Source organism: Thalassophryne amazonica, chromosome 4, assembly GCF_902500255.1.
Source record: "Thalassophryne amazonica chromosome 4, fThaAma1.1, whole genome shotgun sequence".
Classification (NCBI taxonomy): domain Eukaryota; kingdom Metazoa; phylum Chordata; class Actinopteri; order Batrachoidiformes; family Batrachoididae; genus Thalassophryne; species Thalassophryne amazonica.
The window spans coordinates 92,379,957-92,398,533 of NC_047106.1; the positions used below are offsets into that span (position 1 = coordinate 92,379,957).

General features: G+C 41.7%; 1 protein-coding gene across 3 annotated transcripts in view; it reads right to left on the reverse strand.

Annotated features, from left to right (window-relative positions):
- The window catches only part of LOC117508488 (neprilysin-like), a 237,433-nt gene that overhangs the window by 37,259 nt on the left and 181,597 nt on the right, over window positions 1–18,577 (reverse strand). For all 3 annotated transcript variants that reach the window (XM_034168258.1, XM_034168259.1, XM_034168260.1), the window contains exons 9-12: window positions 2,738–2,872; window positions 685–786; window positions 454–590; window positions 193–286 (exon numbers count right to left, since the gene is read on the reverse strand). In XM_034168258.1, the coding sequence (XP_034024149.1) occupies window positions 193–286; window positions 454–590; window positions 685–786; window positions 2,738–2,872 (468 nt within the window). The remainder of the gene's footprint in view (window positions 1–192; window positions 287–453; window positions 591–684; window positions 787–2,737; window positions 2,873–18,577) is intronic.

Consider the following 18,577-nt stretch of genomic DNA (forward strand, 5'->3'; position numbering starts at 1 on the left):
AAAAAAATGGTTGGCAATGAAAAAAACTCAAAATCCAAGAAAACTGGTGGCTGGAGGTAGTTCTCTGAACTCACTCATCCACACCATTTGTAAACAAATGTTTTAACATGAGTGACACTTGGATGAGGCCCACTGTGTAACAGTTGATAGGTCTGCAGACAGATATGGTGTAAGGATTCCACAGCTCTGTACCTTGCGGTAAGCTTTCCTCGTGTCCCTGTAAGCTCTGCTCAAGCCCACCACCATGTTCATAGCAAACCTCCATACCATGTAGTTCTGCAAATCCCTGTGCAGAGAAGAACAACCATCAAGCTAAACACTCAAAGCCACAACAAAGCAATAATGTGTGAGCAGCTGTTTTTACTGAATGCTCCCGCCTCCACAAACATGCAGAAACAGGCTCAGGGACATTTTCAGACAAACACAGCATTACACATCCATAATAACACACACCTTTTGGTATATTTGGCCAAGACACCCTTGAGTCTTCTAAAATAGTTGGGGGAGTAGTTGATGATGTTCTCGGTGTCAGGAACTGTGATGTTAACTGTATCCATTATCTTTGCTGTGAAGTAGCTCCAGTCAAATACCTGCGGGGCAAAGCCAAAAGAACAGGGAAGGAATATTAGAAAGACTTACAAAGTGGAAAAAGAAACAACCAACAGATAAACAGTTGCTTCTCACCTTTGATTCAACCTCAAGGGTGAAGTTAGCATTTAGTTGTCCCAACTCCATCTTATTATAAAGCAGCACTGGGTTGCTACGATCCTCCGGAGTATCAGTTGCCTTGGAGAAGTTGAAAATGGAGAATGCTGTCAAAACATTACTCTAAGATTTCCTGACAGATATACAACTGTGGCAAAGGTCCAACAGCAACAAACATATCTGACGTCTCAGGAGGCTTCAGGTCTGTAAGTGCCTGTGAGGGTCAGAGCTACGTCATGTGACTGCCTTGTAAAAACCAGCAGTGCAGAGACGGGGAAGTGGAGCGTAGCGGTGAGTCCGCCATACCAGCCTAGAATGGACAAACATGGACTGTGGAAGCCTGTTCACATCTAAGAAAAGTTGCTGTGAAGGGATCAGTGTTGATTTACGCAGTTCTACATGGATCACAAGCACACCTTAAGAAGAAAGGGTTGAATATTAATTTGTTCAAACAGTCGTCCTGATTTGTAAAGCTGACGTTTAAGTTAAAAAAGCTAGTTCAAGAGAGAACAAACAAAACATTCCATGTATTCTCATGAAGCGGTTCATATGATGTCAAATATAAAGTTATGCACAATATTTTGTGCATAATCCCACAAATATGCATTAATTATAGTAACAACAAGAATAAGAATACAAGGATTATTCCCCTTGTCTCCCGGCTGACAATGGGTCATGTAAGAATTATTTTGCCTTCCTTTTCACACATTTAAAGGGGAACATTACACAGTGAGAAATGCAATACTTCCCTATAAGAAACATATCAAAGAGCTGATATTCCACACTTTTTACACTAGTCCCGCAAGTACCTACCTTTATCAGACTTTAGAACTTTGCACTCTCCCGAGAGCCCCGGGCCGCCTTCTTTGTAGAATATCTAGGTATTTCCCACTCGGTGCTGACGTCATTGACAAAAGACTGCACATACGTGCCAATGTCCACTGTTGGAATTCCAATTTTGTACATGGCCCATGTCAAACAAGCGTTACTTCTGTACATTAACTGAAGTCTCCGTTGCTGTGCTGCAAAACACAGGGCATGACGCAGGGTGTTTGTGGCCTATTAACGAGTGAAGCTTGAATTCAAGGTCCGTTTTTGCGTGTTACACGCCGTCGGCATCAGCCTGCAGTTTCCGTATCTGCACCAAAGAATGTTGTTCAGGCACCAAGTTTCTGTCTCAACAGCTTTGCCATCCCAGACTTGAATCCAGTCGTCCATGCTCCTGGCTGGAATAGATTCCGGATCTACCGGAGGAGACTCGTTTATAGCGGCTGCAGTAGCGCCCCCCTCCCCACTTTCTTCGATCTGCTCATTCCTGTTTGTGGCGGCTGATGCGGCACCCACTTCCCCGCTGCCTTCTGCCTTCTTCTTCTTTTTCTTATTCTTGTCATCAGACCAGAAGGCTATATGACCTCTGGCTATATGCTACGATGTCCCAAGGATTGGGACGATCCTCTGTCCCAAACTCCTCTGTCTCAAACTCGGCTTCCATGGATTCCAGTGTTTTCCACACAATCACAGACCAGACCAGTTCAATTTGTAACCACATGGGCCTGCGAGTCGCAAGAAGACTACAAAAAGATCAACCTCGCAGATCAGCGGTGTCGAAGAAAGACATACTGAAATGGTGCCTCAAACGAGAGATGACCCTCTGCCCCATGACCTTTCCCACTTCCTTATTTGGTCACACCAGCTCATGTACAGTCTTTGGTCAATGACGTCAGTGCCGAGTGGGAAATATCCACAAAGATGGTGGCCTGGGGGTGCTCGGGAGAACGCAAAGTTCAAATGTCTGATAAAGGTATGTACTCGCGGGACTAGAGCAAAAAGTGTGGAATATCAGCTCTTTGGTATGTAACTTATAGGAAAGTATTGCATTTCTCACTGTGTAATGTTCCTCTTTAACAACGAATGCTTTATTACAACAATCTGAAACTAATATTTTCAATATCTTCTGCTTCTCAAAGAACAAACAGGCTCTCTAACATCAATGAGTTGTTCTGCTCAAAGTAACTTTGTGAAGTGTGCTTACATTGGCGATGTCCGTCTCAAGTTCCATGATTGTTGCCACATCCTCTTGAATGCGAGTCTCATTGATGGCCAGTTTTCGGTCAGTGCGGATCAGTTTTGCCAAGTCCGTCATGAACTGCTTATAGGCTCGACAGGCCTGTCACATACACACATACACACATTTACAGTCCTGATCAGAGTTACTCACACCCTTAAATTTTAAGTACACAGTTTAAAATATGTTCAGAAATAAATACCAGTAAACATCCACCTATCCATTTTCTACACCCGCTTACTCCAAATAAAGGTCACAGGGGGGCTGGAGTCTATCTCAGCTGACTTATGAATTAAGGCAGGGTACACCTAGGACAAGATAGCAGTCTGTCGTAGGGCTACCAGTAAAGAAATACTGTATGAACAGAATATTGAACAAAATGTCCAAAGGTAATGAACAACTGGAGCACCACGCTTATAGAACACAAGTTGACAATTCCACAAAATTTTACCTTGGAAACATTTTCAAGGTCAAAGTCCTATTAGAAGTGGCTTTTAATAAGCTAAATTAGATATAATTAAATGTCAGGAGTATGTATTTACTTCATGCACTTGAATCACAGTTTTTTTGTGATGTCACATTTTTCAACTTTTTCGGTTTCTGAATTTTTTTCAGATAATTTTATCATTGCTTTTTGGCAGTTGGTTTCCAACTGACAACTGGAAGATAGACAAACAGGCATAAAATTAGAACCTCCATCCAATATTGGTGTTGTAGGAAAATTCATAACAGAAAAAAATAAGAGTGATTGAGACACTTTTGATCGAGATATAACGCAAAATGTACACCAAACAGGCTTTTGAATATTAAATTGATTGGGGAATGTTTGATTAAGATATAATGTAAAATATACATTAAATGTGGTTTTCAATGTTAAATTTAAATGGCCACAAAATCTGTAATCTGGATCAGATCTGGATCAAACTTTGTCATTTGGTAAAGGATACCACAAGCTATCCTTATTAAGCTACATAAGGCTCTCAAATATGAAAGAAATTTCATCTTTTTGACAGTTCTGAATTTCTGAAAATTCATTCAATGTTAAAGATAGGGATTTTTACAATTTTCCAAGATTTTTCCTGACTTTGCCTTTTGACCTATGACCTTGAAAAATTAATCAGTTCTTGCCCATCAGGATATAAATATTCAGTAAAAATTTCCTAAAGATATGTATGAAAATTGTGGCCTCCAGGATGTTCACAAACAGACAAACGGGGGTATAACATAACCTCCTCCAACTTTGTTGGCAGAGGTAATAACAACAAAACTATTTCACATAGTCAGGGGTGACAGTTATTGGCACACTGATGAATTTACAGAAAATCTCTACTTTTACAGCCAGTTTTCCTTAGATAAGTCAGGAGATGGATACATGAACGTTTCCAAGGCACTAAATATGTCAATCAACAAGAAATACAAGCAGTTTGGTACAGTATAGCAAATCTGTCTGGAGTAGGTAGTTCTCAGAAACTGTTTGACCGTGCAAGAGAGAGCCCAATCCATGAGAGGCCTGAAGGAGTTACTAACTTCTGCTTGTGTGACTGGAGAAACTGGGCATTGAATAAGTTTTATCTGTTGCATCAACAATTACAGTGAGGAAAATAAGTATTTGAACACCCTGCGATTTTGCAAGTTCTCCCACTTAGAAATCATGAAATTTTCATCTTAGGTGCATGTCCACTGTGAGAGACAATCTAAAAAAAAAAAAAAAATCCGGAAATCACAATGTATGTTTTTTTTTAATAATTTATTTGTATGTTACTGCTGCAAATAAGTATTTGAACACCTGTGAAAATCAATGTTAAAATTTGGTACAGTAGCCTTTGTTTGCAATTACAGAGGTCAAACGTTTCCTGTAGTTTTTCACCAGGTTTGCACACACTGCAGTAGGGATTTTGGTCCACTCCTCCATACAGCTCTTCTCTAGATCTTTCAGGTTTGGAGTATCAGCTCACTCCAAAGATTTTGTATTGAGTTCAGGTCTGGAGACTGGCCAGGCCACTCCAGGACCTTGAAATGCTTTTTACGGAGCCCCTCCTTAGTTGCCCTGGCTGTGTGTTTGGGGACATTGTCATGCTGGAAGACCCAGCCATGACCCATCTTCAATGCTTTTACTGAGGGAAGGAGGTTGTTTGCCAAAATCTCACAAAACATGACCCCATCCATCCTCCCTTCAATATGGGGCAGTCCTGTCCCCTTTGCAGAAGAGCACCCACAGAGTATGATGTTTCCACCCCCATGCTTTACGGTTGGGATGGTTTTCTTGGGGTTGTTCTCATCCTCTAAACATAGTAAGTGGAGTTGATTCCAAAAAAGCTCTATTCTGGTCTCATCTGACCACATGACCTTCTCCCATGCCTCCCTTGGATGATCCAGATGGTCACTGGTGAACTTCAAATGGGCCTGGACACGTGCTGGCTTGAGCAGGGGGAAATTGCTGCCCTGCAGGATTTTAAACCATGACAACATCATGTGTTACTAATGTAATCTTTGTGACTGTGGTCCCAGCTCTCTTCAAGTCATTGACCAGGTCCTCCTGTGTAGTTCTGAGCTTTCTCAGAATCATCCTTACCCCACAAAGTGAAATCTTGCATCGAATCCCAGACCAAGGGAGATTGAAAGTCATCTTGTGTTTCTTTCATTTTCTAATAAATAATCATAACAGTTGTTGTCTTCTACCAAGCTGCTTGCCTGTTGTCCTGTAGTCCATCCCAGCCTTGTGCAGGTCTACAGTTTTGTCCCTGGTGTCCTTAGACAGGTCTTTGGTCTTGGCTATGGTGGACAGGTTGGAGTGTGATTGATTGAGTGTGTGAACAGGTGTCTTTTATACATGTAACAAGTTCAAACAGGTGCAATTAATACAGGTAAAGAGTGCAGAATAAGAAGACTTCTTAAAGAAAAATTAAGAGGTCTGTGTGAGCCAGAATTCTTGCTGGTTGGTAGGTGTTCAAATACTTATTTGCAGCAGTAACATACAAATAAATTATTAAAAAGTCATACATTGTGATTTCCAGATTTTTTTTTTTTTTTTTTAGATTATGTCTCTCACAGTGGACATGCACCTAAGATGAAAATTTCAGACCCCTCCATGATTTCTAAGTGGGAGAACTTGCAAAACCGCAGTGTGTTCAAATACTTATTTTCCTCACTGTATGTATACAACTTCAATAGAATTCAGTCACTATAACTGGAAATTCCGATTGCCAAATAACTGTCAAATATTCTTTTTTGTAGTGACTGACAAAGGACTCCAAACACTAATTAGATAAATGTTACACTGGGACTATGTCATTATTTGAATCTTAGGAAACATGGGCCTGTTTTCAGCACAGAAAAGCCAGATTTCACATGCAAAAGCCTTTTGACATTTGGCTTCATTAGTATTGTGCAATGCAAACTCAGCCACATGGGGTGTGCAGCCAGTACATTCTGAGTGCTGGTCCCAAGCCTGGATAAATGAGGAGGGTTGCGTCAGGAAGGGCATCCAGCGTAAAACAAGCCAACACAACTATGCAGACTCAGAATCGAATTCCCATACCGGATCGGTCGCGGCCCGGGTTAACAGCGTCCGCCACTGGTGCTATTGCCCAACAGGGTGCCGGTGGAAATTGGGCTACTGCTGGGCGAAGACGACGAAGAAGAGGAGGAAAACGTTGCCACGAACAGTGGGAGAAGAAGAAAACTAGAAGGGTGAAAATGAGAGTGGGGACTTTGAATGTTGGTAGTATGACTGGTAAAGGGAGAGAGCTGGCTGATATGATGGAGAGGAGAAAGGTAGACATATTGTGTGTGCAAGAGACCAAGTGGAAGGGAAGTAAGAGCAGGAGCGTCGGCGGTGGGTACAAGTTGTTGTACCATGGTGAGGACAGGAAGAGAAATGGGCATGTTGGTGAAGGGAACAGAGGTGATGAGGAAGTAATGGGTAGATATGGTATCAAGGATAGGAATGGGGAAGGACAGATGGTAGTTGATTTTGCAAAAAGGATGGAAATGGCTGTGGTGAATACCTACTTTAAGAAAAGGGAGGAGCACAGGGTAACATATAAGAGTGGAGGAAGGTGCACACAGGTGGACTACATTCTTTATAGGAGATGCAAGCTAAAAGAAATCACAGACTGTAAGGTGGTAGCAGGAGAGAGTGTCACTAGACAGCATAGGATGGTTGTTTGTAGGATGACTTTAGAGGTAAAGAAGAAGAAGAGAGTGAGAGCTCAACAAAGGATCAGATGGTGGAAGCTGAAGGAGGAAGACTGTTGTGTGAAATTTAGCGAGCAGGTGAGAGAAGCACTAGTTGGAGGGGAAGCAATTTTGGACAACTGGAAAAGTACTGCAGATGTGGTGAGAGAGACAGCTAGGGCAGTACTGGGTATGACATCTGGACAGTGGAAGGAAGACAAGGAGACTTGGTGGTGGAATGAAGAGGTCCAGGAAAGCATAAGGAGAAAGAGGTTGGCGAAAAAGTTTTGGGATAGTTGGAGAGATGAAGAAAGTAGACAGGAGTACAAGGAGATGCGGCATAAGGCGAGAAGTGGCAAAAGCAAAGGAAAAGGCATATTGCGACCTGTACAAGAAGTTGAATAGTAAGGAAGGAGAAAAGGACTTGTACCGATTGGCCAGACAAAGGGACAGAGCTGGAAAGGATGTGCAGCAGGTTATGGTGGTAAAAGATGCACATGGTAATGTGCTGACAAGTGAGGAGTGTGTGCTGAGAAGGTGGAGGGAATATTTTGAAGAGTTGATGAATAAAGAAAATGAGCGAGAGAAAAGGCTGGATTATGTGGTGAGAGTAAATCAGGAAGTAAAAGAGATTAGCAAGGACGAAGTGAGGGCTGCTATGAAGAGGATGAAGAGTGGAAAGGCAGTTGGTCCAGATGACATTCCAATGGAGGCATGGAAATGTCTAGGAGAGATGGCAGTAGAGTTTCTAACCAGATTGTTTAATAAAATCTTGGAAAGTGAGAGGATGCCTGAGGAGTGGAGATGAAGTGTGCTGGTTCCTATTTTCAAGAACAAGGGTGATGTGCAGAGCTGCAGTAACTACAGAGGCATAAAGCTGATCAGCCACAGCATGAAGTTATGGGAAAGAGTAGTAGAAGCTAGGCTTAGAAAACAGGTGAAGATCTGTGAGCAGCAATATGGTTTCATGCCGAGAAAGAGCACTACAGATGCAATGTTTGCTCTGAGAATACTGTTGGAAAAGTACAGAGAAGGACAGAAAGAGTTTGTGGACTTAGAAAAAGCTTATGATAGGGTGCCAAGAGAAGAGTTGTGGCATTGTATGAGGACGTCTGGAGTGGCAGAGAAGTACGTTAGGGTAGTGCAGGACATGTACAAGAATAGTGTGACAGCGGTGAGATGCGCAGTCGGAATGACAGACTCATTCAAGGTGGAGGTGGGATTACACCAAGGATCAGCTCTGAGTCCTTTCTTGTTTGCAGTGGTGATGGACAAGTTGAGAGATGAGATCAGACAGGAGTCCCCATGGACTATGATGTTTGCAGATGACATTGTGATCTGTAGTGAGAGTAGAGAGCAAGTTGAGTCTAGTCTGGAGAAGTGGAGATATGCTTTGGAGAGAAGGGGAATGAAAGTCAGTAGAAGCAAGACTGAGTACATGTGTGTGAATGAGAGGGAGCCCAGTGGAATAGTGCAGTTACAAGGAGTAGAAGTGGTGAAAGTAGATGAGTTTAAATATTTGGGGTCAACTGTTCAAAGTAATGGAGAGTGTGGTCAAGAGGTGAAGAAGAGAGTGCAGGCAGGGTGGAGTGGGTGGAGAAAGGTGGCAGGAGTGATTTGTGACCGAAGAATATCAGCAAGAGTGAAGGGGAAAGTTTACAAAACAGTAGTGAGACCAGCTATGTTGTATGGTTTAGAGACAGTGGCACTAACAAAAAGACAGGAGGCAGAGCTGGAGGTGGCAGAGCTGAAGATGTTGAGATTCTCTTTGGGAGTGACAAGAATGGACAAGATTAGGAATGAACATATCAGAGGGACAGCTCAGGTGGGACAGTTTGGAGACAAAGTCAGAGAGGCGAGATTGAGATGGTTTGGACATGTGCAGAGGAGGGACCCAGGGTATATAGGGAGAAGGATGCTGAGGATGGAGCCACCAGGCAGGAGGAGAAGAGGGAGACCAAAGAGGAGGTTCATGGATGTGCTGAGAGAGGACATGCAGGTGGTTGGTGTGACAGCGGAAGATACAGAGGACAGGGTGAGATGGAAACGATTGATCTGCTGTGGCGACCCCTAACGGGAACAGCCGAAAGACAAAGAAGAAGTAGTATTGTGCAATGCAAGCTTTAGAAAATAAGGCAAAATCTGCCCTCATAAACTGGATGGGAAGAAAACACACAAAGAAACACGTAATCACAGCTGGAGCAACATGTGGTGGTCATGCTCCCATATTTAACTACTGAAAACTGTTCATAGTAATTTGCCTGAATAATAAGAAATACTGACTGCTATCTCTTTGAGGAAGGACATTAGCCAGACATTACAGGACATTATGAATTAAAGGGATCACATTGTTTTTTAATTAAACATTTACAGTGATGTAAACATCTGAAGTCTTGCCTTTTCAGTGAGAATAAGCCACTGAGTCAGTTTTGTGGGTGGTAGTTGGGGTGGGGAGCAGGGCTGAATTGTGAGTTGGAACTCCTTTCCATTTACACCTAATCAGTACATCAGGACATCTGGGGTCCAAGTGAACCCCAGAGGTATATTTATTGATATATTTTCTGAGCCATTATACGTACATATTCACTTGATATATTACAAAAGTGTCATCTATATAGTTATCTTAAATTTCACTTATTTTCATCCACTTTGATTAAATATTTGGGGCACCATAATAATTTTTCATATGCAGTGTATTGGACCCTGGTTTGTTATAGTATCCCGATCAGACTCCTTTGCAACATTTTGAGTTTAGTGTCATTTTTTCATAACTGCTGAAGTGTCAGAGCATTTTTTATTCAGGTTATTTGCATCACAGCATCAGAGGAGGGGTAGGTATTGTATTTTTGTGTTTTAAAGTGATTGATTGATTAAAGTCATGTGCAAATAGTAGAGAAAGAAAAATGGTCAAGTCTACTACTTTATCAGCTAAATACGCAAAAAGTATTTTTTCAAAATATTTGTAAAGTTAGCGACAGAATGGCATCCTGTCCAGGGTGCCAGGGCATACCCAGCCTCATACCCCCCCCCCCCCCCCATGACCCTTAATCAGAGAAAGTGGTTGAAGATGAGTGAGTAGTTGCAAAGTAACCCTATCTAGTTATATTACAAATACCTGCAAGAATGGCATAAATTAAAACAGGTTCAAAGCATTAAAAAACAAGAAGTTCTGGACCCCAGATGTACAGATTAGTAGATTTCATAATATATAGTGGGAGCATGCACTGGTGCCGTGCATTGCTACCTACCATTCTAGCTTTAATGCTGACTAAAAATGTTTCTTAATTATTTGATTTGTTTCACACATACGAGGTCTGTCCATAAAGTATCGTACCTTTTTTTTTTTTTTAAACTATATGGATTTGATTCATATGTTTTCACGTCAGACAAGCTTGAACCCTTGTGCGCATGCGTGAGTTTTTCCATGCCTGTCAGTGAATTAATTCGCCTGTGAGCACGCCTTGTGGAAGGAGTGGTCCCGCCCCGTTGTCGGATTTTCATTGTCTGGAAATGGCGGAATGAAAAGGACTTTTTTTCCATCAGAATTTTTTCAGAAGCTGTTAGAGACTGGCACCTGGAAACCATTGGAAAAATGTATCTGGCTTTCGGTGAAAATTTTACGGGCTTCACAGAGAATAAGGTCTGGTAGTACAGCTTTAAGGACCCCTTTAAGGACGCTCAGCAGGCCGCGCTCCGAGCTGCGACGATACGGCACAAGCCACCGGACCATTTCTGAGCTGATGGCTCTGTGGATACGAGACTGTTGTGTGCTCTTTCTCTGGTTATCACAAGAGCTGGACATCAGCCATTTTCCGGCAGATTTCACTTTTAACAAGAGATTTTGTCATGGAAAGCCGCGTGGAGGCTTCGTGCGTAAAGACCGATTCGCTTTGGAAGCAAGACAAAGGAACACCTCCGTTTCGGCGTGTCAGAAGACAAGTTTGGACATGTCTATCTCGGCTTTCAATGCTTACCAGTCCAGTAAGTATCAGTGAAATTGTGGAGAGCTGGACATGTCCAAACTTGTCCTCTGACACGCCGAAACGGAGGTGTTCCTTTGTCTCGCTTCCAAAGCGAATCGGTCTTTACGCGCGAAGCCTCCACGCGGCTTTCCATGACAAAATCTCTTGTTAAAAGTGAAATCTGCCGGAAAATGGCTGATGTCCAGCTCTTGTGATAACCAGAGAAAGAGCACACAACGGTCTCGTATCCACAGAGCCATCAGCTCAGAAATGGTCCGGTGGCTTGTGCCGTATCGTCGCAGCTCGGAGCGTGGTGCGCTGAGCGTCCTTAAAGGGGTCCTTAAAGCTATACTACCAGACCTTATTCTCTGTGAAGCCCGTAAAATTTTCATCGAAAGCCAGATACATTTTTCGAATGGTTTCCAGGTGCCAGTCTCTAACAGCTTCTGAAAAAAATTCTGATGGAAAAAAGTCCTTTTCATTCCGCCATTTCCAGACAACGAAAATGCGATGACGGGGCGTGACCACTCCTTCCACAAGGCGTGCTCACAGGCGAATGACGTCACCGACAGGCATGGAAAAACTCACGCATGCGCACAAGGGTTCAAGCTTGTCTGACGTGAAAACATATGAATCAAATCCGTATAGTTTAAAAAAAATAAAAGGTACGATACTTTATGGACAGACCTCACAGGTCTCCCTCCACTATGTTTCGGAGATGAGGAGGTACAAATTGCATGATCCATAGTTCCTTCTTTACTTCACAGTTTTTTTAAACCTATCATTTTCCTATCATTATCAGACACCCTCTCTACTTTTAAGATTAGGCTTAAAACTTTCCTTTTTGCTAAAGCTTATAGTTAGGGCTGGATCAGGTGACCCTGAACCATCCCTTAGTTATGCTGCTATAGACGTAGACTGCTGGGGGGTTCCCATGATGCACTGTTTCTTTCTCTTTTTGCTCTGTATGCACCACTCTGCATTTAATCATTAGTGATCGATCTCTGCTCCCCTCCACAGCATGTCTTTTTCCTGGTTCTCTCCCTCTGCCCCAACCATTCCCAGCAGAAGACTGCCCCTCCCTGAGCCTGGTTCTGCTGGAGGTTTCTTCCTGTTAAAAGGGAGTTTTTCCTTCTCACTGTAGCCAAGTGCTTGCTCACAGGGGGTCGTTTTGACCATTGGGGTTTTACATAATTATTGTATGGCTTTGCCTTACAATATAAAGCGCCTTGGGGCAACTGTTTGTTGTGATTTGGCGCTATATAAAAAAAAAATTGATTGATTAATTGATTGATTTTTGTTCAAGTTAATTGTCTTACTTTTTATATTTTATTTGAAGTTGTAGCTCTTGTTAACTTTGACATAAATGCACCTAGCTCCTGCGGAATGTTCTTGATACAACCAACTGTTGTGAAGGTTTTTTTTTTTTCCTGCACCAGAAAAAAAATATGTTTTCATCCACCACTGGTATTATCAGTTTTTTCCAGGCCTTTTCATGTTCCTGAGCTCAACTGTTCATTCTTTCTTTTTCCAAATGTACCAGACATTTGAGTGAGTGTGATGTAATGTGTCTGTAGTCTCTCTGATATATTTCTTTTGATTTTTCAACGTAATGATGTTTTGCTAACAGAGGCAGCTCTGGGGGACTCAGTGAAAAAGTAAAGACAGCAAGCTCAAAATTCACACTTGAAATCAATTCCACACTTTTCATCAGCTTATTTGAAAATTAAATAATGACATACACAGGTGGAGTCATGGAGCAGCTGAGCCAGCCATCTGTGCAATTACTGTATGCTTGAACATCTAAAACAGATTTTCGGTCAAAGCCTGACATGAATTGTTACAAATTTAACTTGATTTTGATCTAAATACCCTCAAATGCATCTACTTAAACTACCTCTGGTTGTTTAATTGACCTGTGGTGGGACACAGAGCCAAAACATTATAACTGTTGTCAATTTCTGATTATGAACCAAACTGCATTGGGGACATGAGGGGTGTCACAGATCATAAAAGCCATGGTTCAAACCAGATAAAAGTTTTTATGCCACAGATTGGTTCATTTTTCAGATCAGAAAAAAGGGGAAAACTTTGTTTTTAAAAATAACAATGAATAATGCAAATAAGGAAATTTTGTCCATGGTCCTTAATGAATATAAGGTGTCCAATGTTTTTCATAACATTTTAAAATAAAATACTTAATTGTGTATTAAACAGGCATGAGAATGCGAAATCCTGAAAAATCCTGAATGCTGGCCAGAGATCTGGGGCATGCCATAAGGACTTAGTCACAACCAGGACAGAGTCCTGGTCAAGGGCCAGGGCAAAGCCCCGGAAACTCCTGTGTTTTAGGCAAAATTAGACCCATTTTAACCCTTATTTTGGAATGTTTTGGTCTCTCTCGCTCTCTCTGTCTCTCTCTAAAAGTTTTGGGATGGTCGGAGAGATGAAGAAAGTAGACAGGATTACAAGGAGATGTGGCGTAAGGCGAAAAGAGAAGTGGCAAAAGTGAAGGAAAAGGCATAATGCGAGCTGCACAAGAAGTTGAATAGTAAGGAAGGAGAAAAGGACTTCTACCGATTGGCCAGACAATGGGAAAGAGCTGGAGAGGATGTGCAGCAGGTTAGGGTGGTAAACTTTACACATGGTAATGTGCTGACAAGTGAGGAGTGTGTGCTGAGAAGGTGGAGGGAATATTTTGAAGAGCTGATGAATAAAGAAAATGAGCGAGCGAAAAGGCTGGATAATGTGGTGAGAGTAGTTTTAAACCTAACCAGACCCCTCCTACTGCTATTGACTGCAGACTTCTATTGGCTGGTGACTAAACAATTGCTTTAATTAGCACCTATTGTGCTCTTGTTAGCACCCTCCTAATGAAAGGGTAGCTGTCCCTCCTAACGATGGGACTGACGGCTCTCCTGACGGCTCTCCTGATGCGTCTCCTGATGATGTGAATGACTCATTACCATGAACAAAAGGCTGAAACTGCTTTGACCTGAGTACCCCATTGTAAACAGGGGACAAAGTGTGTCTCAGACCCCCTCCCTGATTAAGGCTGGGTTTCAACTGTTTCACATACCATGCCTCCTTCACCCCTCTCTCAAACCATTTCTTCTCTCTGGCTAAGATATTAACTTCCTTGTCCTCAAACGTGTGGTTAGTGTCTTTAAGGTGGAGATGAACTGCAGACTGAGGTCCACTGGTGCCCTCTCTGCAGTGCTGGTATAGCCTGTTATGTAACGGTATAGCTGGTATAGCTTTTTGTGTAACGGCTGCTTAGTCTCACCTATGTAGTGTTCGTTACAGTTTTCCTGACATCTGATAGAGTACACTACCTTGCTCTGTTTGTAACTAGGGATCCTGTCCTTAGGGTGAACTAATTTCTGTCTCAAGGTGTTAACAGGTTTAACGTAAACTGGGATTTTGTGCTGTCTGAAGATCCTCTGTAGTTTTTCCCATACTCCTGCTAAATAAGGGAGAGACACTCCTCTTCTTCTTGTCTCTGTCTCCTGTCTGTCTGGTCTCTTTGTTCTCTGGGACCTCTGCACTTTATCCAGGGACCATCGTGGGTACCCACATATTGTGAGGGCTTTCTGGACAAGTTGTTGTTCTTTAGCCCTTCCCTCTGTAGTTGTGGGCACCTGTAGGGCTCTGTGTTGAAGAGTCCTGATCACCCCGAGCTTGTGTTCAAGGGGGTGGTTTGAGCCAAAGAGCAGATATTGGTCAGTGTGAGTGGGTTTTCTGTAAACCCCTGTCTGGAGCTGCCTGTTCTCTCCAATCGTAACATCACAGTCAAATAAGGCTAAATGGTTGTTTCTGGCATCCTCACGTGTGAATTTGATATTGGAGTCCACTGTAAAGTCCTCAACTTCCTGTTGCTTGATTTTAACCCATGTGTCATCGACATATTTGAACCAGTGACTGGCAGAAATGCCCATTGACAATGTCAAGGCTCTCTTCTCCACTAGCTCAATGTACAGATTGGCCACAATGGGGGATACCAGAGACCCCATCGCACAACCATGGACAAACAGATGCAATGTTTGCTCTGAGAATACTGATAGAGAAGTACAGAGAAGGCCAGAAAGAGTTACATTGTGTATTTGTGGACTTAGAAAAAGCTTATGATAGGGTGCCAAGAGAAGAGTTGTGGTATTGTATGAGGACGCCTGGAGTGGCAGAGAAGTATGTTAGGGTAGTGCAGGACATGTACAAGAAGACTGTGACAGTGGTGAGATGCGCAGTAGGAATGACAGATTCATTCAAGGTGGAGGTGGGATTACACCAAGGACCAGCTCTGAGTCCTTTCTTGTTCGCAATGGTGATGAACAGGTTGATGGATGAGATCAGACAGGAGTCTCCATGGACTATGATGTTTGCAGATGACATTATGATCTGCAGTGAGAGTAGAGAGCAAGTTGAGTGTAGTCTGGAGAGGTTGAGATATGCTCTGGAGAGAAGGGGAATGAAAGTCAGTAGAAGCAAGACTGAGTACATGTGTGTGAATGGGAGGGAGCCCAGTGGAGTGCAGTTACAAGGAGTAGAAGTGGTGAAAGTAGATGAGTTTAAATATTTGGGGTCAACTGTTCAAAGTAATGGAGGGTGTGGTAGAGAGGTGAACAAGAGAATGTAGGCAGGGTGGAGTGGGTGGAGAAAGGTGGCAGGAGTGATTTGTGACCGAAGAATATCAGCAAGAGTGAAGGGGACATTTACAAGTCAGTAGTGAGACCAGCTGTGTTGTACGGTTTAGAGACGGTGGCACTAACAAAAAGACAGGAGGCAGAGCTGGAGGTGGCAGAGCTGAAGATGTTGAGATTCTCTTTGGGAGTGACGAGAATGGACAAGATTAGGAATGAACATATCAGAGGGACAGCTCAGGTGGGACGGTTTGGAGACAAAGTCAGAGAGATTGAGATGGTTTGGACATGTGCAGAGGAGGGACCCAGGGTTAATAGGGCATGGGTTAAAGCAATAAATTTTCATCTGACTGAAATTTTTTCCTGGCAAAAATCAATGCCAGCAATTCCCTAAAATGTGGCGTAGTGGGGGCACACACGGTTTTTTCCTCAATAAATACAATAAACACATTATACAGCATACAAATCAATTCTAAATAGCCTCTAAGGAGAGACAGACAAAGCATAAAAAGAATGCAAAACCTGAACATAAAGGTACATAAAAGGGTGGTGTGGGTGGGGTGTAGTCTTGATTCCGGGGGGTCTGGGGGTGCTCCCCCAGAACATTTTTTTAAAGACCAAGTCAAATTCTGTGTATTCTGGTGAATTTTAATGGGTATGAAGCCCTCTGAATCAAATAAAACTCACTTCAATCTGTGAAATAAAAACACAGTATTGATTAGGGGGGTCTGGGGGATCTCCCCTAGAATTCTTTTTAAAAAAGCAAGTTAAATTTTGTATATTCTGGTGAATTTTAATGGGTATGAAGCCCACTCAAACAAAGAAAACTCACTTCAAACTGTTAAGTAAAAACACAGTATTGATTATGGGGGGTCTGGGGGATCTCCCCCAGAATTTTTTTTTTTAAAAAGTAAGTCAAATTTTGTATATTCTGGTGAATTTTAATGTGTTGAAGCCCTCTGAAACAAAGAAAACTCACTTCAAACTATGGTGGTCTGGGGGATCTCCCACAGAATTTTTTTTAAAAGAGCAAGTTAAATTTTATATATTCTGGTAAATTTTAATGAGTATGAAGCCCACTGAAACAAAGAAAAGTCACTTCAATCTGTGAAGTAAAAACACACTATTGATTATGGGGGGTCTTGGGGTACGAAGTCTTCCGAAACAAAGAAAACTCACTTCAAACTATGGTGGTCTGAGGGATCTCCCCTAGAATTTTTTTTAAAAAAGCAAGTTAAATTTTGTGTATTCTGGTGAATTTTAATGGGTATGAAGCCCACTGAAACAAAGAAAAGTCACTTCAAACTGTTAAGTAAAAACACAGTATTGATTATGGGGGGTCTGGGGGTACGAAGTCTTCCGAAACAAAGAAAATGCACTTCAAACTGTCAAGTAAAAATTATTTGTCTTTTGTAGTATTTTGATTTGTTCTAATCCAGTGAATGCACCAAATGGGTGCTGTGTCGCTGTACAGTTAATAAAATACAAAATTAGGGCCTAAAGCAACTGACAACATTGTTCTGTTTTGAAAACGCATGCGCACTGAGAAACTCAAAACTGACTTATTCACATTTAATCTGTAAAATGCTCTCACTCCTAAAACAAACTGGGGCTGCAACTAACGATTATTTTAGTAATCGATTAATCATTTTTTTTTGTTGTTTGTTTTTTTTTTACTTACATGTGAGTTTTGCCATTATTTCTTGAAGTGAGTTATTATTAAAAGGCCTTTATCATGCAACATCAACGTTTGACCTTGTAATAAAGTTATGATGTTATATTCGTGTCAAAAACATACCTCGAATAATGTTTTGTTTTGAGAGATTTCCATCAGGTTTCATCTGATTATGAGCATTTTTAGATGCCTACAGAAAGTATCTCAAACCACTGACAACATATTACAGCAAGAGTCCACAAAAGTATTTTAAAGGCCTGACTAAAGTGTAATATGTGATCTTTAATAAGTTATTTTCATGAAAAAGACACAAATGTGCAATTCACTGCATTTTATTTCTTTGTGTAAAAACACAGCTTAGATGTGGTTTGACCGAAATAAATTGTCATTAAACTTAACCAGTTGTATATAATTCTTGTTTTACATTACTTAGTCCACATTTCATTTTATTTTATTTTACCTTATATTAGTTGTGCATATACTCTGAATAATTTACCGTTAAATTTCACGATCTTTCATTTGGCTAAAAATGACCCGCACCACGGAAAGCACCTTTTTGGAATTGCACTCAAATCTCGTTGTAATGGAAATTACAATGACAATAAAGGCGATTCTGATTATTATTATTATTAATATATAAATAAAAATAAATAAATTATAATTCATAATACATTTGACTCTTTTACGACAACAAACACTAAGCCATTATTTATTATACAGAAAACATGCACACAAACTGTGCTGAGATGCGAACTGCTTAATGCTAACTTTATCATTGAAAACGCCATAGACATGCTAACACGTTAGCATCGGTCCCGTTTTTAAGTTATAAAATACATCTATCAACTGTTTTAGAAGACCATAACAGGTTGGTTTAATATAAAAAAGGTAAATATTACTCACAGACATATGCTCTTTAGGGTTTTAGCGGGGGAAAATTAAGATAAAGCGACAAACCATCGAAGCAGAGTCGGATCATTGCTTCATTGGTTCAAAGCAAAGCCACGCCTCGCTCTACTTGGGGAGTGTCTGCCAATGTTCCCACGAAGACAGAGAGGACAAGGACCGTGGCTCATAGCAAGATGTAAACAGAGCGGAGAGGAGTGAAAATTCACACAGTCCCTTCCTCCGCAGTCTACGCTGACATTGCTGCTGTTTTCATTAGCGCAGAATGGGATGTTGCTTTGACAGTGAGACTATCATATTTTGGCCCCAAAACACGCATGACACCACGTGCGCACGCATATGTGTGGTTAAACTTTCCAAATGACGGAAATCTGTCGCGGTGACGGAGAACTTTAACCCATGATACAAGGGAGAAGGATGCTGAGGATGGCGCCACCAGGCAGGAGGAGAA